The 26,163-nt window shown below is 41.8% G+C and overlaps 2 protein-coding genes and 1 long non-coding RNA gene across 4 annotated transcripts in view; 2 read left to right on the top strand and 1 right to left on the bottom strand.

Moving 5' to 3' along the window:
- The window catches only part of bmp2k (BMP2 inducible kinase), a 46,112-nt gene extending 43,828 nt beyond the window's left edge, over window positions 1–2,284 (top strand). For both annotated transcript variants that reach the window (XM_071483968.1, XM_071483967.1), the window contains exon 16: window positions 59–2,284. In XM_071483968.1, the coding sequence (XP_071340069.1) occupies window positions 59–1,494 (1,436 nt within the window). In that variant the 3' untranslated portion in view covers window positions 1,495–2,284. The remainder of the gene's footprint in view (window positions 1–58) is intronic.
- Window positions 2,285–3,177: 893 nt separating this feature from the next.
- paqr3a (progestin and adipoQ receptor family member IIIa) lies at window positions 3,178–14,045 on the bottom strand. Its single transcript, XM_071484149.1, has 8 exons — window positions 13,855–14,045; window positions 12,767–12,983; window positions 12,075–12,135; window positions 11,207–11,377; window positions 7,372–7,569; window positions 6,894–6,984; window positions 6,295–6,476; window positions 3,178–5,711 (listed from the first exon to the last, which is right to left on the bottom strand). Exons 1-7 carry the CDS (start codon window positions 13,913–13,915, stop codon window positions 6,334–6,336), a joined length of 942 nt encoding a protein of 313 aa, XP_071340250.1. The 5' UTR covers window positions 13,916–14,045; the 3' UTR covers window positions 3,178–5,711; window positions 6,295–6,333.
- A 4,673-nt stretch (window positions 14,046–18,718) lies between these two features.
- LOC139623470 (uncharacterized) lies at window positions 18,719–22,805 on the top strand. The gene is made up of 3 exons (XR_011691516.1): window positions 18,719–19,072; window positions 19,242–19,396; window positions 20,099–22,805. It is a non-coding gene; the product is annotated as an uncharacterized lncRNA (long non-coding RNA).
- The last annotated feature ends 3,358 nt before the right edge of the window (window positions 22,806–26,163 follow it).

Raw genomic sequence — 26,163 nt, 5'->3', positions numbered from 1 at the left:
CCAATACAAGAAAACTGGCAACATCTTAAACTCTTATATTTGTGTGTCGCTTCTGCAGGTTCCAATGTAATGAAGACTGAGCAGAGCAACAAGGAAGTCGATGTTTCTGCCCCCGTCTCAACCACTGCAGAGGATCTGCAGCTGCCTGCAGCCAAGGAACACAAGCCAGGCAGGAAGAACAACTGTAGACCAGGTGAAGAGTCCGACAGTGACTTTGAGTCTGACCCTCCTTCACCGAAAAGCAGCGAGGATGAGGAGCCAGAGGAGGATGAGGCACTGAACAGTGAGCACGGTGAAGACACTGAGCCGGAGAATTTAGGACAGAGGCCTCTGCTCATGGACTCTGAGGAAGAGGGTGATGAGGATGATGACAAGCACAGCTCTGACTCGGACTACGACCCCAGACGAGTCAAGATTCGCTCTAAGAAACCTCCAGCTGGTAAAGCAGCTTCTGCTGCTGCTAGGAAGAGTCCACGAGGAGATTCTACCATGACTCTGATCACCCCTCCTGAGTCACCCAGTGGAGCGAGAGCTGCTCCAGCTGGGGAAGCTGTAGATGTTTTTGGTGCTGTTCCCTTCCTGGGAGGAGCCTCGCCTGTCGGGCCTTCAGAGAACACAGACATCTTTGCCAAAGCACCTTTCAGGCAAGTCAGCCACGAGCAGCAAGCTGCAGATGAGTTTGATGTTTTTACCAAAGCGCCATTCAACCGGAACCTCTCCAAGTCGAGCAAGAGTGGCAGTGATATTCCCATGGGCCAAACACCGCCCGTTTCCCCCGAGGGCATTGACGTTTTCGGCTTCTCTCCCTTCCATCCAGGCCCCACCGCGCCACCTCCCATCACCTCGAGAAGTGCAGACGATATCTTTCAGCCGTCGTTTGAGGAGTCTGCGAGTCCTCAGCAACAGAGGCTGAAGCAGCGCAGCCTCCAGAAGCTGTCATCACGCCAGAGAAAAACCAAGCAGGAGGCCACAGCAGGTGGCAGCAACGGCAAACGGCACCACGGTACGCCCACTGGGGGGCGCAAAACCAACAAGCCAACCTACCGCACACCTGAGCGCGTCCGCAGGCACAAAAAGGTCGGCCGGAGAGACTCGCAGAGCAGCAACGAGTTCCTTAGCACCTCTGACTCTAAAGAGAACATCAGTGTTGATATAACCATGGCTGAAGGGAAAGACAAAGGAGCTTCTCTGCCAGTAGACGAGGCCCTTTTAGACCCATTCGGAGCCAAACCTTTCCATCCTCAGGACGGATGCAGGCACAGCCAGTATCAAGGCCTTGGCGAGAGTAAGAGTGACATGGGCACAGCCAACGGCAAGTCCTGGACGGGTTCTCTTCACGGCGCTCTTGGAGAAAGCAAAATCATGGATGACTTTGGGGCGGTGCCATTCACAGAACTCGTCATCCACAGTGGACCTCAGCAACAACAGCAGGCGCCCCCACAGCCGGTGGAGCTCGACCCGTTCGGAGCTGCGCCGTTTCCCTCAAAGCAGTGACTTTTCTTGCGTCTTCCCTCTCTGTCATTTGCTGTTAAATAACCCCTGAGCTTTTTTTGGTTTGGGATCATTTTCAACCAGTCATGGAACCACAAGCTAATACTGTCCTAATGCTTCTTTTTTAGAACGTTTTATTCCAGCTCTCAGTTTGAATAACAAAAACCTAAATCCTGTGGAGTGTGAGTGATGTTTCCACATATCTTTCGGCTGTACCTGTTTGCTGAGAGGCCTTTTATGCTGCATCTTAACGTTCGAACATTCGAACCGGAAGAAACAGAAAACCCACTCGAAAATCGTACTGTGATTATAAGCTTGACGTTTGACTGCTTGGCTCGCTGCAAAAAGCTCCTTATGGCCTGCCTTCTGTTTTTTTTAGCACCACAAGCCTTACCTGAGCTCGGCTCTGCCTTGCTGCACAGTACCTCGGAAAATACGACACAATCGGTCCGCGTTGGCCTTTGGTGTCGGTGGAATCGTTTGGGAGATGACCTTGACCACTTTGTTTTATCCTCATTAGATCTTTCTCTATGCATAATTTCACAGTAGTCTTTACGCAGCCAGACGTGGCTGTGATTTGTGTTGCATTTCACCTGAATACTAGAAGGGATCGAATTTTATTGTACTTCTTACAAACTTTGATCTGTTAATTGAAACAAGTTTAAATTTAGGCTCTTAACTTCTTCTTTTTTTCTGCAGTAAACTTGTATGTAACTACTGTTAATTTTTATGAGGTTACAACTCAACACATTCTGTTAGTATTAAGGAAGAAATAAAACACAAAGCCACATTAGATCACTAGCCTAGGGTTTGTGTTTCAAGAACCTTGACCCCCCCCCCCCAGAAACGTTTAAACTGTACTGCTATTTTCTCAGCCCTTAACATCAGAGTTCGTAACATTGTTAGAATAATTTATGCTTAATGAAATGCCTACTGCACCATCAGTCTAAAGACAAGACTGGTGTCATTCTATATATTGTGTTACTGTCAACAAATACCATAAAAAGACCAAAACCAACATTATGTTAATGAGTTAACTTGCCTCTGAACACTTTCTGAAATCACTGTGGCGCTCAGCCCATTGGTCCCGTTACTTAAACAGGAGGCAATCGTGCATCTGTTTCAGCGGCGGATTAATCTACATTTGGTGCTCTTGTATTTGCAGTAGCTGGATGGTATGTGTGGGAATGGACTTCTTAGTAAGATTAATACATGGTTATTGGTCTTTTGTGGGATTTGTCGACTAAAAAAAAAAAAAAAAAAAGGAATATCACCAGACTTACTTTTTAACACAGGTCTCTGCTGCAGAATGAGGTAAACTGATCATAAAGGGACAAAAACCCATTTAAGACTGAGAAATCTGTGACGTAATATTCAGGTCATTTGTCTCCATGTAAGCACTTTTCGGCGCTGAATCTTCCACAAACTAGTTCTGTGTGCTCTACGTCGATAGCCTTAAGCATTTACCTACACAACCATTGGCACATTGGTTTGAATTAAACCTGCAGGTTGCTGTGTTTTCACCAGTGAAGGCATTTGATATACATACTTTTTTTTCCACCAGGGTAAATCTTATATTGTATTTATCATGCTTTACTGCTGTTTGATGCAATAAATAAGATTCATCTCAGTGCAGCTTGAGGTGGATGCTGTAAAGTGGAATTTAAAACAAAGCAGTATTACACGTTTTAAACAGTACACAGTTAATTTTATTCAGAGTCGAGTTCAGCAGTTTGATTGCTCATGTATGAAAAGTCAAGATACAAAACTTGCTACAAATTGAGTCTCAGACACACAAGAGCTTATCAAAGACAAAATGTTTACAGACAGTACAGAGCAGGTTTAAATGAATAACTTAAACACAGAACCACAAAAAGAATCTGAAACTTAACACCAGAGAACATCCGTCTCCGTCTAAACCTTAAAAACATTAAATATCACACAGAAAACAAAAGACTTTCATTCCAAAATGAGACAGCAACCATTCAACTGGACATCTACTGTAATTAAAGGACTAATGGGACAAGCATTCATGTTTGAAGCATTAAGACTTTAAAATTTGAACAGTTCAGCTAAGATGACATTTTTCCAGCATGGCTGTGTTGCATTTTGAAATGAAGGCAAAAAAAAAAAAGGTCGACTTTTAACATTGCACATCACCCTAAATGAGCTGGAGAACATGTACTCGTCTGAGTTTACCCACAGTGGAAGCGGTAACTATTTGAACGATAAGTAAAAGCAGAGCTGCACAGTGCAGCGGACACTGCACTCGTAACATTAGGTGCAATGACATGTGGACACAGGTTTCTAAAATGTTAAATCAGTGATTGAAACATAAACAAAACTGCCCCAGTTTGGAAATAATTGTAACTTGACAGTAATTACAGTGACATACACTAAAAGATGAAACATGGAGAATAAAACAATTGATTCTGAGATGAAGAAGCTCCTGAATGCAAAATAGGATCAAGTTAAATCTTAAAATCAAATATAATAAGTGCTCAAAACAAATCATGAATTTTAGATTAGCTGAGGCTTTCCTAAGTTTGTTTGTTGTCCATCACTGCACATGTTGCATCATCCTATACAATGACAGTAAACACAGACAGACGAGGTCCTTTCCCTCAGTGCACTGAACTGGTGCTGAAGCTTAAAACAAACACACACAGGAACTGAAATGTCTGCACAACGTGGTCTCTGTACAAAACATGTTCTCTACTCTGCAGCTGTGTATTCGTATCTTTTAGTGTACGAGAAATAAACAAACTACTTATACACTGTCAACGTTACCTAATAGTGCAGACATCAGTATTAGTTTAAAGTTTAGAACTGGGACACAGTTAAAGGGCCTACAAAGTCTCAGTGGCTGCTCCTCACACCCAAACACTGACCACTCACCTCACATCCAGTTACACTATAGTTTCATCTGTGTGGTAACTGTGGAGTTTTCTTTAATAAACTGTACTGTTAATATTCCCAGCAGCAGTGACCACTGAGGCTCAAAGGTCCTGTGCAGCTCTGATCTACATGTCAGTTTGAACAGAGGCGATGCAGCTCAATACAAAAGAGCATAGAGAAAACATTCAATTTTGGAGCATCAGATACTCGCATGTCTGCAGTTTATGAGTCTTTGTAGTACCTGGATTCAAGGTAAGTACAACATTTCACCATCCTGTGATTAAACAACCTGTTGTTCGTCTCGCTCAGCGACATTAATACTGTTCCCACAGAGGGACAAAAACCTAAACATAAGGAACCGATAAAGAGAAAATGTTGAGCTTCACTCCACAGCAGAGTCTCGGAGTCTTTGGTTTTTCTATCTGAACACTGAAGTGAAACAAACTGGTCAGTTTTCATGAAGAGGTACCACATCGCGGTTTTCATCATGAGGCTGCTACAAACTGATTTTAACAGTTTGTTGAATAAAAGAAAATCCAGGAGAATTGATGAGGGTTGAGTTTAAGTCAGCACATCTCAACCATTTAATGTGACAACACCCTAAAAACTGATTGTTTACTCACATCCACCCGGTGACATTTAACACCTCAAACATTTCATTTTCCCTTTTAAGGACATTTCATGTGATTAATTACTGAAGGAAGCTTAAAGGCTGTGTTTTAAAAGCACAACACTACATTCTGAACAGATTCAGGGGGAACTTCTCAGACTGAGAACCACTGGCTTTTAAACCTTAGAAAATAAAAAATCAACAGTGCTACAGATGAAATTTGGGCATTTTAGGAGCAAACCCTCACATAATTTCAGTTAATTTAATTTACCAAGAGCTACATGATGTTTTATTTACAGGCACTTACAGAAATATGTGGGATCTCATATGAAAAAAGAAAATGCTACTTGACTGAACCTGCGGTGATTTCTACAGAGAAACAGTGATTGAGCTCCAACTGATTTTAGTGTTATGTAAATTTAAATGCAACAATAGCCTCAAACAAAACTGACAAGATGGTAAAAAATGTTTTAGCCAGTGTGGCCGTTCACCTACCATTACGTCACTTCCTGTTTTATCTTAAAAACATACACTCGACATGTGTCGCACATCTGATTCCTGTTCACTGACCCTCTGATGGTTTCCTCTGTCCCCTCTGGAGACTCACAGGTAAGCACACATCCATCTGTGGTGACTGGGATGGACTGAGAGCCTGGTGTCCCCCTGCCGTCTATCCTATGCATGCTGGGATACGATGCAGCCATTCACCAACCTCAAGAGAAAGAAAAAGTTTCAATGGGAGAATTAACCGTTAAATCATGACGAGGGCTCTTCGGTCACTGTAGGTTCTGGTATCAGCACAGACACACAGGTATCAAACCAGCGCTAAAAAAATTTAATCATTACCATAACCACCAGCGTTAATCACAACTGCTGCTGCTGCTGCGGCCAATAATCACCTTCAAACTCTCAATGTGAACTAACTCCATGGCCACTGGCTTTGAGACAGAAACTGATGGTTTGAAAACTCTGAGTGTTAATCAGCCAAGAGAACAGCTGGAGGCTTCTGTTCTAACTATGAAAACAGACCTTTACTACATCCAAATACTGGGAAACCTGGAACGAGTTTCTGTGTCATGTTTCATATTGATGTGTAACACGAGTGGAAGCTGGATGCATCACTTTTCTTCCAGGTGTTCTCTAAAATCTTTGTACCACTGCACATGTCTGAGTTTCTGGTAACTATAATATTTAGACCAGGTTTGTCCCAGAATACTTGACAACCAGTGAAGCCTTATGACAAATAAACTATAAATATCTCCTTTTAGTACAGTGACCGTGGGGCTGCTGCTTACCGTCTCACAGCGTCAGCTCCCAGGGTGCTCAGCAGCATCCTAGGCGTGCTGGGGGGCGTCGGGGCAGGGCTGGCTGTGTCTGTACGCCATGATGAAGCCTGACGTCTGGTGCCACCAGTAAAACATCAGCACGAGCAGCACGTGCCACACCTGGTGACTGGAGCCCAGGTAGTTCAGCTGACCTGCAGCGCCGTCACAGAGGAGGACATGAAACCAGAGTCTGACAGTTTTACACACTGAGAAAAAATATACAATATAAATATAAAGAAACACATAAATACTGTGTGTATGGGTCTTAAACATTGTCTTGTGTAAAATCTTTATCAGCTGAGGTGCTTCAGGTAACTGTCCAGATATTTAGTGAAACCTAAAGAAAACACCTGATGAAATGTGCTGATGCTTAAAATTTACTTTTCAAGTCACATGAAAGAAAATCTTTAACTCTGCTTATCAAGCTCAAAGCTGTTTCCCTCAAAAATTAAACTACAACCTTGAGCCTTTTTATAACACTGATCATTTCTGATCATAATATTGTTCCAAACAGCTGTGATTACGAGTGGCTGAAAAACGTTGCAGAGGAAGTGATACAACAGTCTCACCTGGGAAGTAGCGTTCAGGAACCTTAGAGACGTAGAAAATGAGAGCTAATGCTGCGATGAAGTACATCCCCAGGACACGAGGAACAAAAGCCTGGAGGAAAAAAATATTATTTAACCAGTGTGCGGAGAAAAGTGACAAAACATCAGCAACCTGAAACAACGACTCATGCCCCTGCTGAGCGAGCTATTAGTATAAATAACATTAGTGAAGAAGGATGGTTTTAGAGTCCAACTGGATCAATATGATGAGCAAAAACACTTGGAACAGCTGATCAGTAGAAAGAGAGAAATATAGTCCAATCTTTATTAATAATACCAAAACATTTTTTCCTCTGTAACAAGTCATTTTCAACTTGCAGATTGATTTGAATAAATACTGAAGGTTCACAAGGCTCAACATTAAATGTAACGTCTCAAAGAACGCAAGAGTCTCGGCGGTGAATGTGGTGGTGGTTGTGAGGGAGCGCGCGGCGCTCACCTGGACCAGCTCGGAGGAGAAGCCCCCCGTGAGGCAGATCCAGTGGACGGTGGGGATGAGGCCGTACCCGGCCACCAAGCAGAAGATGAGCGAGCGCAGCTGCTTCCACTGCTTGCTGAGGTAATGAGGGTGGATCTGAGCGAAGAAGACGGCCAGGATCATGGCCAGCACCGTCACCAGGTACACCTGCCGCCAGTACTGCAGGGACAGGAGGGTCAAAGGTCAGCATCTACATGTGGCAGCTTCAATTTAAGAGTTTTAACTGGTTTTAAGAAGCAACAAACAAATGAATAATAAATTAAACACACACATCTTCACTGTGTCAAACTATAATTATTTCAGACATGAAAGGAAATGAAATCAAGGCCTTTAGAAAAACAGGTGAATGATCCGTTAAAAGTAGAAACAGGCTGCAGAAGCAAACACTATTATAAAAATCAGACCCACATTAACTGTATTTAACACTCAGTTAAAGCCTCAGGTCCTCGTGAACACCTTATGTTTTAAAATACATTTCCTTATTTTTGTGGGTTTCTCCTCTGCACATTGACTTCAGCTTCTTTTTTACTGCTCAAACAATTAGTTATTTAATCAAGTGACAGAAAGTGAAATGATCATTTTCGAATGTTGCCTTGTTCCTGCTTCGGCTGCTGTTAACTGTTTTATACAGAGTACATTTACTTGAGTACTGTACTTCAGTATATTTTCCCTTTATCTGTATTTCTTTTGTAAACTTCTGACTTTCATTCAACTACACTCAAAAAGACTCCACTACATTTCTATGAAGTGCTCGTTACTTCGCAGCAGAGCTTTTACTCAGAGGAATGAATCTTCTTTTATTTTGAAAAATGTGACAGACCATACACTGTGTTCATCACAGGAAAAGAACCAATCACAGCCAACTCCTACACAGTCAATCATGACTGAACCTGTCAGAGTCCTAACGATGGCGACTTCAGATAAAGATGAGACAGAAGATTCTTCTCCAGAGACCACGGCCTCAGCTTCAGTCCATGTTTGAACATTTAGAAATGTTTTGAATGTTTGCTGTGTTTACTACAACCAAACGCCATCTCTGCCTAAAAAGATTCATGTCTAACTTAAAAGTGTCGAGGTTTGAAACATTTGTTTAATTCCAGATGAACCTTTAAACAGAAGCCTGGAGCAGTAGTTGTTTTTATGCTGCTGCCAATCATCATGTTATTTTGTACCATATTCTACAATTACAGCCAGTCAGCAGGTTCTGTAAATGTGGAACAATACAACATGGTGTACTTTTCAATACTGAAGTATTTTTATAATCAAGTACTCCAGAACTTTTACTCAAGTAAAAATCTGACTGAACAACTTTCCCAGGCACTGGACTCATGTTTGACCGGAGGATCTGTGCTGTGACTCAGGTGATGGAGCTGTGGTGTTTCCACCTCTGCTTCATGTCTTTTCATTTAAAATAATTGTTAATTAGCCGCCCTGCACTGCTCTCTGTGATCCAATCACTGAGGTATTTGTTGGTCATTTTCATTTCTTTCACTCTCTCTCTCTTTTTAATTAACACCTCACCACAACAAGCCATTTCATGTATGGGTTTATTTTATTTGTATTGGCATTATAATGATACAACTAACCTCCTGGAAAAAAACTGTGAAGATCTGTCCATCTGCTTTCCTACTGCTTCAGTTGTTGTCATATACATGAAAATATAAAGCCAAGCTGCAGCCAGTCCTCAGATCTGCACTCGATATTTAAACTTCTATAAGTAAGTGTGTGAAGTCTGGACACTCTCAGTCCCTTCTGTCCGTGTGTGTGGATGTAGGCCTCCGTCCAGTCACACGTCCTCATGTGACGAGTCCTGCTGAATTTCACAGTGAATAAATTTGCACCAGGAACAAGGCCCCGCTCGGCTCCAGCCAAAATCTTTTCAAGCTCTTCTCCGAACAGACACCGTGTTCTCTCCTCCAAATCTACATCTCCACAACACTCTGACGAGACAGGACTTTGACTAGCTAAATATAAAAATCAGTTTTTCTGTAGGGACTTGGCTTGCCACAGGAGCAGAGCCACCCAGAAGCAGAGCCCCAGTCTTGGCAAGGACGGAGGGGGGGGGGGGTGGGGGGGGGGGGGCCTTCGCTGAGACGGCTACCAGACTTGCGAACGTCATATGGTGGGGAACAGGAGTGACGGACCATACCGTGAACGCAGCCATCTGGTTTGGGCTGGAGCAGATTTCAGCTGCGTTCTGGGGGCAAAATAACCCGGCGCTTCCAATATGCGGGGGAAAGCGAACAGTAAGGAGCACAGCCAAACACTTCAGGAGTAAGAAAAAAAAAACCGACAGAAAAAAACATGGTGGTGGGCGGCTGGAATAAGGAACTGAAACTGGCTTGTGTCATCAGAGGCTGTTTTCCAAACGGCGAGCGCGACGAAGGTGTCATGTCGCTTATTCACCAGGAACAATGAGTCAATCAGCAGAGCCAGACTGTGGGCTCCACTTCAGCTTTATTCAATTACTGCTTCTCAAAGGCCGAGGATGTGGAGCTGAAAAGTCTCCAGGGAGTTCGGTTACATGTTAAACTCTCCGCGCATTTAACACTCTCACATAACCATATTTACATCATCTATAATATGCATCTGACTGTACCTCAGTGAGTTAGAATAAAGATTGAACGAACAGCGCTCGTTTTTCAAAATAAAAGAAAATTCATTCCACTGACTAAAAGCTCTGCATCACAGTAATAAGCACTTCATAGAAATGTAGTGGAGCAAACAACAGACTGAAAAACACAAGGTCCACTGGCTCTGTGACAGAAGAAAATAGAGTCAAGTGCTCCACCACTGAGTCCCAGGTTCCATGGTGACTTCAACTCACACCGGCTGCAGGGAAACATTAACCACTACACAGGCAGCAGTATAACAAAAAGAACACTGTCACTTTGAAGGTAATATTATTTTACAGCTGCTTTTTTAGACTAAATTTAACTTTTGACTCTTTTGTTAAATTAAAAAAAGGTTATGTGGATAAACCTGTTTATATTTCTCAAAGTTAATGCATTAAAAAAAAAAGATTATTTAAGATCATACAAGGTTTGTCTGACAAAGCTCGAGACTAACCTGTCTTTGGTGTCTAACTTTAACCCTGCTTATGAGTTTAAAGTCCAACAGTTTTTCTGTTGAATCCCTGAGTAAATTTAATCATCTTTGCAAATGTATTGGCAGCAAGAAACACTGACACATTCATTTACATACTCAGGGAAGTGAGATCAAAGGCTAAACTTCATTTGACATATCATTCAACAGACAGCTTCAAGCAAATGCTGATAATATGAAGACACCTTACCTGCTGTCTAATTATCTATTCTAATATATCTAATTATTTATTTCTATTTCCTTTTCTCATTTTATTGTTGATGTTTTTTTGTCCTAATACACTTTGCAGTTACAGGTACAGTTTTATACAGGTGTATACAGTGTTTAGTACCTTTGAGTTTAATTGTTTCTTGTACCATCCTGTGTTTTTCAAGATTGTTTTTCTGGCATTTTTGTTTTTATTTGACAGCAGAGAGGACATAAGCCGACAGGGATGTTGTGGTTGTGTGGCTTAACCATTCAGCTGTTAGGAAACCAGTCTTCTAATATTTCAGTTACTGGTCTGTACTGTGCAATGAGGTTGATCCTATCTGATCTGATGTGTTGGGGGGCGAAGTAGCTTGTGATTGACCTGATTTACCGCCTACTCTTCTCTAGTCAACATAAAGAAAAAATAAAACTCAAACATCATGCAGATGCTGGACACTGGTGACTCAGAGAGGTGACTGCAGGCTGAACATGAGGAACTTACATTATTGCAGTAGAATGTGTAGAAGACTCCGGGGACGTAGCAGCCCAGGATGCCGATGGAGACACCGGCATAATCCAGCGCCATCCAGCGGCGGCTGGTCTTCTCGGAGCGATGGCAGCAGAACAGGTGGTAACCCACCGAACACAGCATACACAGCTGAGTCATGCAGAGAGGAGACAGTCAGACATCACAGCAGCAAAGGGTGTGATATAAATGTACGTGTCCCAAAAACTTTTCACTTTAAAATTCCAAATTTTCAGAGTCTAATTTTTTTTTATTAGATGTGATGACTGTGGTCGTCAGCCCCCGTTTATTTTTAATTTTCTGAGAATATCTGCCAATATTTTGGACAAGGTCTGACGTTATTCTGTAACCTCTCAGATTAAAGTAACACCACACAACTGTCACATACACAGTTTCCAAGATATGTGGCTAATTTGAAACCACCACATTGCTCAACACTAGGTTACAACACCTTGTTGTATCTGAGGCTTGAAAGCACAACACAACCTTAAACAAACCCAGATAAACTTTGCTAGATGTGAAGGTGACAGAAACAGACCTGAAATCTCTTTTGTAATGAATCCCTATTCATTTTTTATTAACTGAACAACAAATAGTTAGAATTAGTTTTCAAAACGTGACCAAGTATGAGTTCAGATATTTATACTTAAAACTGACAAAAGCAAATGAAACCATCAATAGTTTGCATTTATAATCATAATCATAATAAATGGACTAAAACAGCATTATGAATGCCAGCTGTGAATACAGCACAGACTTAATATCAGCTAAGCAATCTACTTGTAAGTTTTAAAGCCACCAACTGGGGAAAAGCGGAGGATGTGAGATGACATCATAACCACACTGTAATGGCTGAAATAAAATGACTCCAGATATTCACTGTCTCATTGGACAGAATGAAGAGGCTGCAAAAAGGAATTACAGACTTTAAAATCAGACAGAATATGTCAGTTCTTCTCCTCCTTAATCCATCTCTTACTACAGACTGACATCAGTAACCTCAGCTGCACAGCTCAAAAAAAAGTATTTAAATTCAAACTTGCAAACTCTGGCAAGGACCAAGAATAAACCTGATTCAGATTAATCAGCTGTGTTTCTTCACACTATCAAAATCAATCTTTGTCAAAGCAAATGTAAAGCCTGTCTGTATTTCAGGGCATCAATCTATTTTTAGGAAGTATTTATAAAGAAAGATTGTTTTCTCCTGCAGCCAAGGACAAGAAGACAATGTTTGTTTTCCTGCACTGTTGAAAGGAAATCATCCTGCTCTCATGGTGTTTTTTTAAATAAACTGTTCTGCAGTTTTAGTGTGCTCTGTGAGGATGAAAATGCTGATCTTAATTTTATAAACGCATTGAAACACTGCATGAAATATGCAACAAACAGCTAATTAAAACATCCCTGAGCAACACAAGAGTTGACTCTGCACTTTGACTTCCCTGAAGAAGGATCAAGAGAAAACACAACGTCTCATTTGGGGAATAATACAGTATTACAAGATGAATAATAAAGTCACTGATTGGTAAAGCTGTTCACCTCTTGATGCACAGTCTGGAGGGCAGGTAGGCTCTGTATCCATCTGTGATGTAGGGGTTCTCCCTCAGAAACACTGGGATCTGTTCGTAGGTGTACAGTCTGATGCCTCGGGGCACCAGCACAGGCCAGTACTGGTAACCTCCCAGCTCGATGTAGTGTGCTGTCTGGGCGCTCTTCTGGAGTTTCTGAGGCATGGTTGCTTTGGTTTGACCTGAAGCTGAGAAATCAGATCCAGATCCAATTAAAGCTGGAACTTGCATAACAAGTCTAATTAAACAAACCAGTTTAATGCTGATTCATTTTGTCAGTTGTTTGTAAGTTTGTCACATCTACCAGCCAATGTGCCAGATGAAAGATTGTACCGTCTAATGGAGCAGGAATAAGTGACCAACTTACAGAAACTCAATTTTTAACAATATGCTGAATTCAACATAGGGAGGAACATACCACAGCATTGAGGAAAAGCTGATTCTCTGACTAGACGAGATCATATCAGCTAGCTCACATTACTTGGCTTCCTTGAAGCCACCACTTGCCTGGCGTTACCTACAATAACTATCTCCAGTTTATCCGCTCTGCTGTAACTGTATGGATAAGAACTAATGCCAAACTGTAGTTACACCCCGAACAAGGCTCTGGAGGTCTTTAACAAGTCTGAGCTTCTAAACTTTAATTCAATAAGCAGCTGATAAACGAAGCAAAATGTAAATTTCTAGAGATAATCCTCCCCCAGTCTTTGCCCACCAATAATGGGTAATTTCACTATTACACGGGGTATTGTACAGTGTGACAGCGGCGAGCACTGAATCATCGATGTTAACTTTCTAATGTGTTGATATAACCTGCTCGCTTTGAAAATGATTATAGGCCGACGACGTCAAAAGCACCAACTGAACTAAGAACCGTTTTAAGGTGAATCTTATCGGGTAAATAATACTGTCGTTGACCGTGTAAATCTTAAAATACCACAATTTCTACCGCGGTTTGGCAACTGCTGTTAACTACAGCTCGAGGCTAACACTAGTATAGGCTAGCTATTAGCTAACACGCCGCTTTGTTCAGAGCCAATAAATTAACAATAAACCTACCTTTCAGTTTGCTATATGTGTAGTTTGTGTCATTTTGGGGCTTATTATACGTACTACGCATTTGTAAACATAAGTTAACACTGACTTAAAAACAACGTAATGTTTGTCAAGTTTCGGCTACAACATCTTCCAAATCACCGGAGACGTCATCAGTGATGGACCCCAGCAGTGTGCCCAAGGCCTGCCTGAGTGAAAACAACTGCCCCACAGACACGTTTTTAACCCCGCTGATGAAGGCCGTGATGCAGCGGGAAAAACCCAGGAGGAATTAGTAAGTGCCCTTGAGATTAAACTTTTCTTGTAGGTTTAAAGTTTACAAGACTAACAGTTAACTTTAGCGCTTTTTTCTGGTATTGAATAATATTGAATTTTTGAACAACCTGAAGTTACCCATTCATAAATACAGCAAATAAAACAAATATTCCATGTCCGTATTATATAATAAATCCATATTTCATTTTGATCCCACATTGCCGCATCACACATTTTTACATTTAGTTTTTATTGTCATACTTTGAAAAAGAATTGTGATTATTTTGCTTTAAATTTGTTGAGGATACAAATGAAAATTTCACAGTTTTGCGGGTGTTTCATTACAGGTGCATCCTTTAATATCTGATGATGGATCGTGGTGGATTTTACATTGAGTATCTACTGCTAATTGCCAGATTATGCAGTTTTGAGTGTGCTACTAGGTCTGTTTCTCTCTCTCTCCCTTTTCTTTTTCTCAAACTTATCAATACTCATTATGATGTCTGTCCGTAGTTTGATTAAGATTGGATAAATCAAGACATTAAATGGCATGTATCTGCATTTTTATCATCTTAAATACTTATTATGTGCTTTATCCATTCTTTCAATTTACTTTTTACCTAAGCACATAGCAACCTCTGGGGGCTGCAGCCAATCCCAGCTCACATTGGGTGAGAGGTGGGATGCAACCTGGAGAAGTTGCCAGTCTGTCACAGGGCTGACATATAGAGACAAACAAGCATTCACGCTCACATTCACACCTACAGGTAATTTAGCGAGCACAAGCAGTGCAGTGTTATTATCATTATCACTAACTGTGGCTCTTGACTTCTCTCCAGATTATTATTCATTAGGAAATGTTGCCTTTTAACTGAACTGTGACCAGATTTGACTGAGGATGCTGTATGTTATGTTTGTGTTAATCTAATATAGGGACCTTGAAATGTCACAGCATGGGTCTAAATGCATGCTGGAGTGTGCAGGTGTGGCCCGTGTTGAATGTAGGCCGCTGAGTGCAGCTCTCAGTCTCCTGGCTGTCATCCCGCTGCACCGTGCGACTGTGTTACATCCTCCTGTCGCTAACTGTCATCAGGAATCCCCATCAGAGCGAGCGCTCTCTGCAGACCTCTCAGGTGTGAGAGATGCTGGAGGATTCCCTCAGGAGCGAAGTCACACTCAGTCCTCCCTCTGCTGTTTACACCCCCACTTTAATTGCCTCATTCTCAAGTGGAAGTGTGTTCTTCATTATCACTTCTAATACACCTCTCAGCACATCCACTCTGGCAAAGTGTCAGCTGCCAAGTTAAGATAGTAACTCGTGCATACAAGGGCAAACAACAAGAATCTCCTGCTGCTGCAGTCGCTGCTTGAGTTAGTTATTAATTGATTTTGTGGGCTTACATTTGGCAGTAATTTGCTGCAAATGATTTTGATGGGAAAACAGTTAAAAAATAAGCAACACACATAAAGGGAAAATGTGCAACACGTCATTTTCTTCTACTTTCTTTCCCCTGAATCTTTAATCAGTTGACTTCAGTTGTTGTTTTTGCCTCTGGCAAAGAAGAAACAAAACATTTAAAGTTTCTGAATAGATGGGGTAGATAGGGTTTCTTCTTACTGCCTTTTTTCTTTTTCAGTTAACAAGAAGGGAACAAATCCAAACCTTGTCAGTTAACAAAAAAGCAGCGACCACCACATGTCAAAGATAGACAGCGACTGTCAGATTATTATTTTAATTACAGTTTATTACAACTTGTTTTAGTAGTTTTGTGATAACATCACCAAAGTAAATGCAAAGATATGGGACACTGGGATGAAGAAATATGAAAAGACAAAGAGGTTGTAAACAAACCAACAGCTGAGCCAGATTCTTGGAGATAAAGCCAGAAGTGAGGACACACAAAATGTCTCTAACAGTCCCTCACTGAACACCGACCAGGACAGCTGTCTGTACACTGGTGGATGTTTGCTGTCATGGGGTTTCCATTAAAACACTGGACACAGACACAGAAATAAAAGCACAGGCACTGATTGACCAGAGATTAATACTGATAAAAAGGGGAGAGGACTCACAAACAGAGTCAGACTAAACTTTTTATAGGACAAAGAAATGGACACAGATTAGTCGATTACATATCAGTTTATGAGTATAACCACGAGATAACGCCCACGAGATACACATGCACGAGTCTGCTTCATGCATATATGTCCTTAGACACAAACACAAATAAAGATACATACAAACTATGTGTAACCTTTGACCTTTAAGCATAAACAGGATGAGGAGAACAGTGGGCATTCATTTATTATAACAATCCATATCAACACATGACTGAATAAGTGATCAACAAATGATTTTACTTTCACATGATTAAAAATGATAAACCAACCATTTAATCCTCTATTACTTTCACATCACAGCAGACAGAAAACACAATGTACCGTTTGTTTTCTCTTCAGAATAAGTTTTTGTTTTGCCAGCGTCACCTCTTCACCTTCCAGATCTCATCAGTGTATTTGGAGATTATTTTCTTATTATTTAGTGACAGGAAAGGGTCGAATTGGGAACATTGAAACTGTATTGCACTTAGTATCCCAGTGCCAGATGCATGGAGCAAGGAGCTGGAGTCAGGACGTAGTTAAAGGCTAGAGACGGGGGAAACAGGCAGCTTGGTTCTGTTCAGATTAAAGAATGGACCCCCCTCCCACCCCATCCCCCCCACCCCCTCTAAAGCTCAGCATGTACTCTGTCAGCATGATTTCTAGTTTTATATGGGGTCATGAACTGGGAGTATTTCTTGACAGTCTTCCCAGTGCCTCTGCGCAGCATCTCTGCAACATCACTATGACGACCAGAATCTGGAAAGTCGCCCCCCCCCACCCCCCGTAATCCTTTTAACACCAGTAACTGTTTCAACCAGATTACTGATTGTGTGCTGAATAAACAACATGTTCATTTGTGACGTGAATGGCACACAGTTGGTGCCTCCTATAGCCTGTTAGAACAACATCTTGTGTATTTACAGCGGTTTTTACAAAGGTCAGAAATGTTGATAGGAGGGTTCGATGGGTTTCCTTTGGGAAGGTGCAGCCGTCGTCTAAAAAGGATTAAAGATCTGCTGCTGTCATGATAGAGGACACACCTCCCTCACACACACACTGTGTTCTCTGGACTCTGACGGAGGTTTTTCATGAGGGTGACACCCCTTCTCCCGCCCCACCACCTTCTTCCTGACTCCTCACTGATTCACTGTGACAATCTGTCGTCAGCCCTTTTTTTTTTAAATTATTATTCCTGGATCTTTGTCTTTGATTTCTGTCCTCCATTTTTCTGTCAGACTTAACGTAGAGAAATGTGCCTTGATGTAATTGTGCGTTTCGGCGGCGTGTAATGGAACATGAAATTAAAGCACTCCTGCTTATACTCTGAATGTTTCTTCTAAAAGCAGGGTGATTTGATTTGTGTATCAGCCGTTTCATCAGTGTTGAAATATCACATTTGTGATGATTATTGCGGAGATACAGTAAGTGTTCCATGTTATGGCCATCTCTGGATATTTCCTCTCATGAAGCTCTAGCTGTGGATGCGTCCTATGAAATGTGCAATAAAATGGCACCGTATTACATCTTAATTGAGGCTGCCTACACTGTCTTGGCAAGTGAAAGTCTCTCCTTTCCAAACAAGGCGCTGTTAGACTGGTTTAAATAGAGACAGACAGGCCCCCGGGCTACTAATGTCCTTTGGGATTGTCAGGGTCATCAATGAAACACAAGGCTACACTGGTGCACTCCTCTCTGACTGCGGCCCAACATTTAATGGCATGTTAGGTTATGGTAAATACTTAGATGTTATACCTCTTCTCACTGGTGTATAACATGTTAAACTGACTGTAAGTTACTGCACAGAGGAGAAATGAACAATGCAATGACATGTTTTCGTTTCCTCCTTTTCTACCGAGCTTCCTCCACAGTTTCCTCTCCCACCTGCCACTAAATGGAAAACAACTTTGATAAAAATAAAAATTCAAATCTAGGGGCTAAAATCTTTATTTTCTTTTCAAACCCTGAACACAAAGCTCACAGGCATCACAGGCTTTAGATGCAGGGCCCGCCAAATGTTAGCCCGCCTGCCGTGCCAAGACTAGACAGGCCCTTTGCAAAGCTAACACGGCCTCGCGGCGGCTTGTGCTCGTCAGCGGCCGGCTGGTCTCATTGGCTTTATTTATAGTCGGCGCCACAAGACATCTGCTGGAGACAAGACTCTGTCCTCTGTGTCCACACAGCACCGCACAGAGGGAGCTTGTCAATGGTTTTTTCAAAGGCAAAGTGTTTGCGAGGACCCCGGTCAGAGCAGGGGAGAGGCGGCGGCAACCTCCTCTAATAGGACGGGTGTCCCCTTCGATTGCTTTCTCCACAGCTCTGATTAACGAGACCGGAAGACAGAGGGAGGCTTCACAGTTTGTCGTGTCCTGTGTGTTCGCCGATGTTTACTCGATCTGAGAGCTGTTGTTTGTTTGGTGTCTTCAGTCTGGTCGTCGCTCGCCACTATTTTGGGACACTGACACTTGGATGCAGCTCGGCAGTCGTCTGATGCGGCCTCGCCCCCCCCCCCCCCCAACCACCCCCATCCCCTCTCCTCCTCCTCCCCCTGTGTGTCACACAGAGTTTCTCTTCCTCTCCCATTCGCTTCTCTTCACATCGAGGATGTCTGGATGTCTGAGGCTGACCGTGCTCCAGGCCTTGACACAAAGTGCCGGGGACAGCTCTTTGCTCTTCCCACTGAGCTGGGGGTGAAGTCAGACTGTCACAGAGGGAGGGAGTGTGAAAATACTCTGTTTACATGTTCCTGAAAAGAACCAGCCTGAGAAAACCTCCACGACCAGCACAGGCACGAGGAGATGACCAAAAATCAGGACGAATCTGCTTGATCTCTGCTACATGGAACATTTGTGATCATACTGCCCCAGTGAGTAGAGATTCACGAGTCTGGTCAGGCCTGACCACCTTAGAACTGGTTGAAAAGTAAAATACTTTCAGATTAGAATTAAATTTAGCATTTAAGTGTCTATATTTCAACATGTGGTTAGGACCTGCTTCATTTGAAGTTTTTGACATAACTGCTGTCTTTAACCCAGGTCTTCCTCTGATGTAATGACATTTGAGCACCATATCAAAAAATTAACGCTTAATGGGAAAAAACCTTACTGGCTTCTTCCAGTTGTGACTGAAATGGGGCCTCGTCAGGATCCCTGAGGAACCCTAAAACGTTCTCATCCAGGAAACAACGATGGTAAGTAACGGTTTGGTGTGTGTTTGTTTTTCTAGAGGGGCGACTACAGTGATTGATCAGGAAAAGATTATTTGTGTCAGACAGGTTTCTGACTGTCCGGTGGTTTTGATTGTTACTGGTGACAAAACAAACTGACCTCTGACCTATCATCCCGTCCCCGTATCGACATTACACCAAGCTACACAAGCTTAAAGAATGAATGTGCCCTCTCAGAAACACTCTACATCAACATTGCACTTTTTAAGTATGGAAATCCCATGGAGATATATAAACAGGCCATACTGATTTTGCAACTGTGCAGTTTCTAGCTCCAGGTTTATTTTGGTGGATGATTTGGATGAGACCGTGACTCTCCGCCTCCCTAAACGTCTAACCCTGATTCTGTAACTGCGAGGCTTGTTTCCCTGTTTAACTGTACCAGTGTTCAGAGGACACATTTTGGTGGCAGTTCAGGAGAACATTTCCAACATGTTAGAAAATTGGACATTTATCCATCTACATCAGACATTTGTCTGAAGAAAATGCCCACAGAGGCTCATCAGTGGCCTTAAATGAAGCTACAGAATTACACAGAATATACAGCTGGACTCTAAACAGGGTTACAGCTGTTTAAAGTGTTAAATAAGTGTTAGATTATATTGTTTATGAAAGATTTTTAGGTTTTTAAGGAAGGTTTTTAATTCTCTTTTTGCCTGTTTTTAGGTGTGGTGCAGCTACAGGTGGAGATGAGCTGCTGAGCTAAAACCTGAAAGATTGACTCATGTTTCTCAAAATGTATTGTCCATGTAGATAATCAAACGGTAAACAATTAAAGCTGCTTAGAGACGGCGCGCAGAAACGATGTAAGGCATGATGCATTTCTCTGCCTGGAGGCCATATGCAGAGCAGTACATCACAAACTGGGGAAGAAAAAGTAAAAATGAAATGTTGCATCAACAAATGTTCCAGCGCTAATGTCTGAATCTATCCTCGTAGCATCTGGACCACTGAGCTCTTTCTGGGAATGAAATGGCGTTGTTGCTTAGTCTCCTTGTACTATTTATTTTTTTTTGAAAGTTTCAGATGTATAACAATATTGAAAGGCATTAGTCTTAATCTTTGGGCTTCCTTTTACTTTTTTTAGAAGATACATCTGGTCCCCTGTCTTGTAATTCCTGCTGGGATTCGAAAAAGAAAAGCGAAAACAATTTTTACAACAGTGGAGGGATTACGGAGGAGGGCGGGGTGGTTGCGTTAGGACATTTAGCTGCTGCTGGGAATGAGATTAATGCCCTGCAACAGCAACAACTGCTGCAACGTGTTGCACTTTCTGCAGCCGGACAAAACTTGCTGGTAATCCTTAATGGATCAGAAATGGTAAGCTCATCCTCGTCACTCAGACAAACTGTTTAAGCTTTTTGACACAAAGAGTATGTACGCAGGATATTTTATTTTATTTTTTTATTTCCAGAACAATACCAAAAATAAGCCCTTTATGATAAAACTGACTGTAGATTAGACCTGCATATGCGCTGTTGCAGTTATCCTCTTCTGCAGGGTTACATGGGATACATGATTGGTTTTCTTCAGTTTTACAAAGAAGATTTAGATTAAAAATGAAATAATTGTGTATTTTGTGTAACCGAAAAAGCTTTTTATGATTGTTACTTGTACCTTTTATAACAACTCACCTAAAACAACTTGTTTCTGGTCGGGGCCACATAACGCTGCAGCTCAAACACCGTAGCAGCAGGTTTCTGACGTGGTGTGGAGAACTGAAATGCTCCAGCCTCTTGGAACAGTCTGCAGAGAGACAGGAAACTGAAGAACTGTGCAGCTACAGGATGAGCTGCAACACAAACTGAAGCTATAGACACTCATTCATCAGTCTTTATCGGTTTGTGATTATTTTTTATTTGTGTAAAAGTGTGTGATGGCTTTTGTTGTGATTGTGAGACTCATTAGTGAATTAATGAAGCTTAAGTGAGAAAATAATCTCAGGTCACATCAGCTGCATCTTCATCATCTTCATCACATGACAAACTGAATGGACCTTAATGGTTGAATAAAGGGTAAAAAAAATATTACAAAATAGATTTACAGCTTCCTTCCTACACAGATTCACATATACCATGTATAAATACACATGCATGTGTAAAAATAAAAATATCAGTATAACAACTCTGAAACTGTTTTCAGTATTTGTGCAGTGATATTGAGATTTAAAGAAATCCCTGCTGATTTACACGAGTAGGTTGAGTGTAGCTACAACTGAAGACACCGGTGTAAGTGGAAAACGTTTGGAAAAGTGTGGGTTTTAAAGACATTTACATTCTGCAGTTTTACACAAATCACTGGTGCAGGTGCAAAAAAAGATTTCTCTCCTTCTCAGGCTCGTTGTCTTTAACTTTGACTGTTTTTAGAAACAGTTCACAGGCTGAGAGTCTTTGGGTCCCGACTGCTGGTAGAAAAACAACATAGAAACAATTAATTACAAATTTAAATGAGTAGTTAAAATGTGATAAAAGCACATTGAGATTATCTGTACATTTTTACAGACTTTTATTGAAGCTAATCCAAACTTCTCTTTGGGATTGAGATAGAGATGAATTAAGATGCTCATTAATATCAGGGTTTTAGAGATTGTGATTTTCATGATCTATGAAAATGATTTCACTATACAGACTAGATCTGTATTATTCTTCGTCTTCAGTTTTCATTGTCTTTTAAAGCACTTTGTAGCTTGTTAGCATGTAGCACCAGAGTCAAAGCAATGAGCCAATCAGCTCAATTTCTCAGATTTTTCACCTTCACTGAGAAAAAAAGAGGATTTTGATTCTTTAGTTTTTTTTTTTGAGGAAAACACTGCAGTAATTTGTGACGTCTCTTATTTCCCTCCTCTGCTGAAGAGAGAATTAATCTGCAGATCACTTGTGAATATGAGAGTCTAACTTTCTGAGTGTGGGTGATAAACACCAGCCTCTTCAGCGAAACCGATCAAACTCATGGATGTTAACTGCTGCATAAATCTAACCTGGAAGTCAAATGAAACTGATGGATCGTGTAAAGTGAGAAAAGAAAACTTGCTCAACTGAAGAGACTCTCATTCAGTGTCCATTAAATACAGACAGAGGTTTTTCTGAATATTAGCTCGTTTCTTGTGATTTTGTTGCTTCAGCAGCGAAAAAGTAAAAACTGATGAAGGAAATCTGGTATGACAGACATCAGGCTGCAGTTCACTCTGTGTCCTGTGGAGGTCACTCTGTCCCTGCTGTGGACATCAGCACGAGAGCCGAGCAGCAGAGGGCCCGGTGACCACGAGCTGCTTCCAGATAAAACAACATTAAACTGATGAATTTAATGTCAGTCAGTGAGGAGGAGGCACTGCCTGTACAGTATGTGGCCACTTAGGCTGTAATTATAAATATTATCATCATTAGCATTGATCTATCAAAGTGATTCTGATCAGTTAACTCAGTTCTTTGCCTCCTCTGATATAAAATATTAAGAAATTAAAAACAAAATGTATCTTGCAAGAATTTGTAATTTTGCATGTATAATAATAATTTTATTTGAAATTGATCATTTAAAAAAATTATTTTGTATTTTTTTTCCATCTGATTGTGAATAATTGCAATTTTTCCAACACACTTATTATTATTTTATGTGCTTTTTGTATTTGTAGTCTGTATTTCTTTAATCCATTTTTGCCTTTAACAGTAGAGCTGACAGAGTAAAGGGGAGTGACACATAACAAATGTGTCAGACTCAAACTGGAGATATTACAATTACATGATCAGCATATTAAACCCTGAGACCACACAGATTCCCTTTATGTTGTGTTTTTAATTGGACTTATTCTGCACCTTTGTACATTTAAAAGCAAATAAAAGAAAACCAGAACCACACAAACAACATCCACCTCTGCAAAAATACACATGCATAAGCAGCTGAGTGACTCACGGTTGTTGTCGCTTGCTGTTTCACCGTGTGGCTGCAACAAAAGACTCGCAGCTGCAGAGCAATGAATTCAGAGTCGAGACGGAGAGGAAACAAAACGCAGCCTCTACTTCCCTGTAAAGACAGCAGGTGGCGCTATGGTATCTCTGTCTGCCTCCTCCATAAAGATATCAACTCCCTGCATGAGCTGAAGTGCATGGGGCCCCCAAAACTGGCTCCTGCATCTGGCCACTAATAAATAACACACCAATTGGGGGCCTGTGTCAACTGGTATGATTTATTAAAAGTTAGTGCATTAGATCGAGGCAATAATTGAAGTTATGATTAAGGAAATGACAGGACTGGGGCCTGTGCTTGATAAAAAATGGATGCGTGGATGGACAGACACACAAGCAGATAGATCCCGTCTGATAAATAAATCACAGTCGTATTAAACCGAACTGAGAAACAACAAGAGCCGGTTTGTGAGTGTTTTTTTTTTTTTTTTTAATTTAACCATTTGCTCCAAGCCTGCTGCCAGGAAGCTCTGAAGCTGGTGGCATGTTGCTCTGAGGGTCATCGTTGTCATCACATGCAGTCCAGTATGAAGATGGATGCTGCCTGATCCCATCAAGATAATAGGTTTCATGTCTCCTGGCGTTAGGGGGGGGTGGTTGGTGGGACTGAGGAGATCTCTGCTGATGATTTCTTTTGTTTCCTCCCACATCTCTGCAGGCATCTCGACCCTGTGAGTCTCCAGCACATGCTGCAGCGCGGGGGGAAGCTTCAATGCAAAATAAATACCTCACATGTTGAGGACGAGTCCTCAGGTCGGAGGCAGAGAGGAGAGCTGGGGTTTTTCCAGCCAAGACAAAAGAGAGTCCACAGCAGAAGGGAGGAAAAACACACACACACACACACACACACACACACACACACACACACAATCACCTCAGGAGGGGTCACGTTCATACATCCATGATCATTTCCAAATTTGTGGTCATATCTGGCTTTGTTTTGTTTTTTTATTCCAGGATCACTGGACAACAGAAACTGACAGTGACGTTAAAATGTCCATTAAATTCACTTTGACTCTACACTTCTTCTGTTTGTTTCAGTCCTGTTACAGTATCTGGCCTCAGGCTCTGACTGACCTGTAAAATGACCCCATTACAAATAAAATTTTACCTGGAAAACAAATCGGACAAAAACATTTGCAGAAAAATGAGAATCGCTCATCATGCAGATTGACCCCTTTCATACTCTGATGGATTATAAATGTACTGACCTGCAAACACTTTAATGTTATAGCTAGTCAGTGCAGATCAACACTGACAGCTCAGATTCTAGTACTACTATATTATTATACTAAATAATACTGAGAAGTAACTAGCACAAAAACATTTGGTGGAATAAAAATAAAAAATGGTCATACATTTTCTAAAACAGTAAAATTCTAAATCAAAGTCAACATACTTGAGTGAAAGTATCTAATAATTGATTTTGATCTAATACCATTCAAATATGAACCGAGTGGATCGTTGTTCCTGTGTGTGTTTATGGCAGCCATATTAAATCTATACAGTGCAGCTCAGAGATAAATTGCGCTTCACATAGTTTCTGTTGCTCACAAAGGGAACAGTCCTGTGATCAAAACTGTGCTCGAGTGGCGAGCGAAGAATAGATTTTGCTTCGAGGGGAGCTCCACTGGTACTTCTGCAAAGTTGAGGGATGTACAAGAAACAGAAAGGTCCAAATCAAAGCAGCAGACGGCAAAACATCCTGACTTTTCTCTGGTTCGGGTCAAACTCCAAAAGCCTCAATCCTACATTTTCCAGAGAGCAGCTTGCCCATGTGTTTCAAAATCCATATTTCCCATTAGTCACAAGGCTTCCTGTTATAAATGAGTGAACTCCACACCTGAGCACAGAGAGAATTCCCCTTTAAACCCTTATTGTCCTACAGCAGCTGAAAGAATCTGCCAGTGCAGTGAGAATATCCTGAAGCTTTCAGCCTCTCCCAGGGAATGAAGTCTGCTCGGTGGCCATGGACGTGGTTCCGGTGTTATCATGTGACCTGGACTTTTTGGTCATGTGATAACAGGTGGTCATATAACAGGTACACCATCCACAACAGCTGAGCAAACTCCCCCAGCTGCAGCTGGAAGCTGCTGTTTCCAGGTGAACAGAATTAGTAGTTAAGGATATTAGTAGGATTCTGTAGTGTGGGTAAAACCTTAGTTAGCTGCCCCCCCCCCCCCCCCCAACCAAACCCTGCTCTGTGGCTCACCTAAAATAGGAGGGTGGGGGAGTGGAAGGTGGGGGTGAGTGGGCAGGGCGTGCAGGGGAGTGAGTGGATGTCTTAAGGTCGAAGGCAGAGCGGCGAATTGGGGTGGAAGCAAACTAATGAGTTTTTCCGTCCCCTCCCTGCCCCGGACCGGTGGCACCACCTCGCTGTCCTGTCAATCCACCCCCCCACCTCCTCCCCCAGCCAACCGACCAACCAACCAACCCATCTTCCTCTTCCCCCCCATCTCTCTCTCTTCCCACCCTTCACTGCAGAGATGAAGGAAAAAAAAGAGGAAAAAAACTGTTTATTTCTGAACAGGCCTCTTAATCTATTTGGACTGGGCGTAATAGGACATTTGCATGGCGAGCACAGCGAGGTGTCAGCGATAACCACGGGGTTGTGACATCCCCCCCGAAATATGCTGAGCTTTCGCTAACCTCTCATCAAACACGCTGATCTTTATGGACTGTATCATATTGTGCCGTAATGTGCTTTATTGTCCACAGAATAAGCTTTTCTTAAAGGTAATTGGAAAGCGGGAAATGGCCGCTATCGGCAGA

Source organism: Trachinotus anak, unplaced genomic scaffold (genome assembly GCF_046630095.1).
Source record: "Trachinotus anak isolate AG129_WGS33_773 ecotype Australia unplaced genomic scaffold, CSIRO_AGI_Tana_v1 ptg000008l, whole genome shotgun sequence".
NCBI lineage: Eukaryota > Metazoa > Chordata > Actinopteri > Carangiformes > Carangidae > Trachinotus > Trachinotus anak.
Note: the sequence above shows the minus strand (reverse complement) of the source record. Positions and strands in the feature narration are given on the sequence as shown.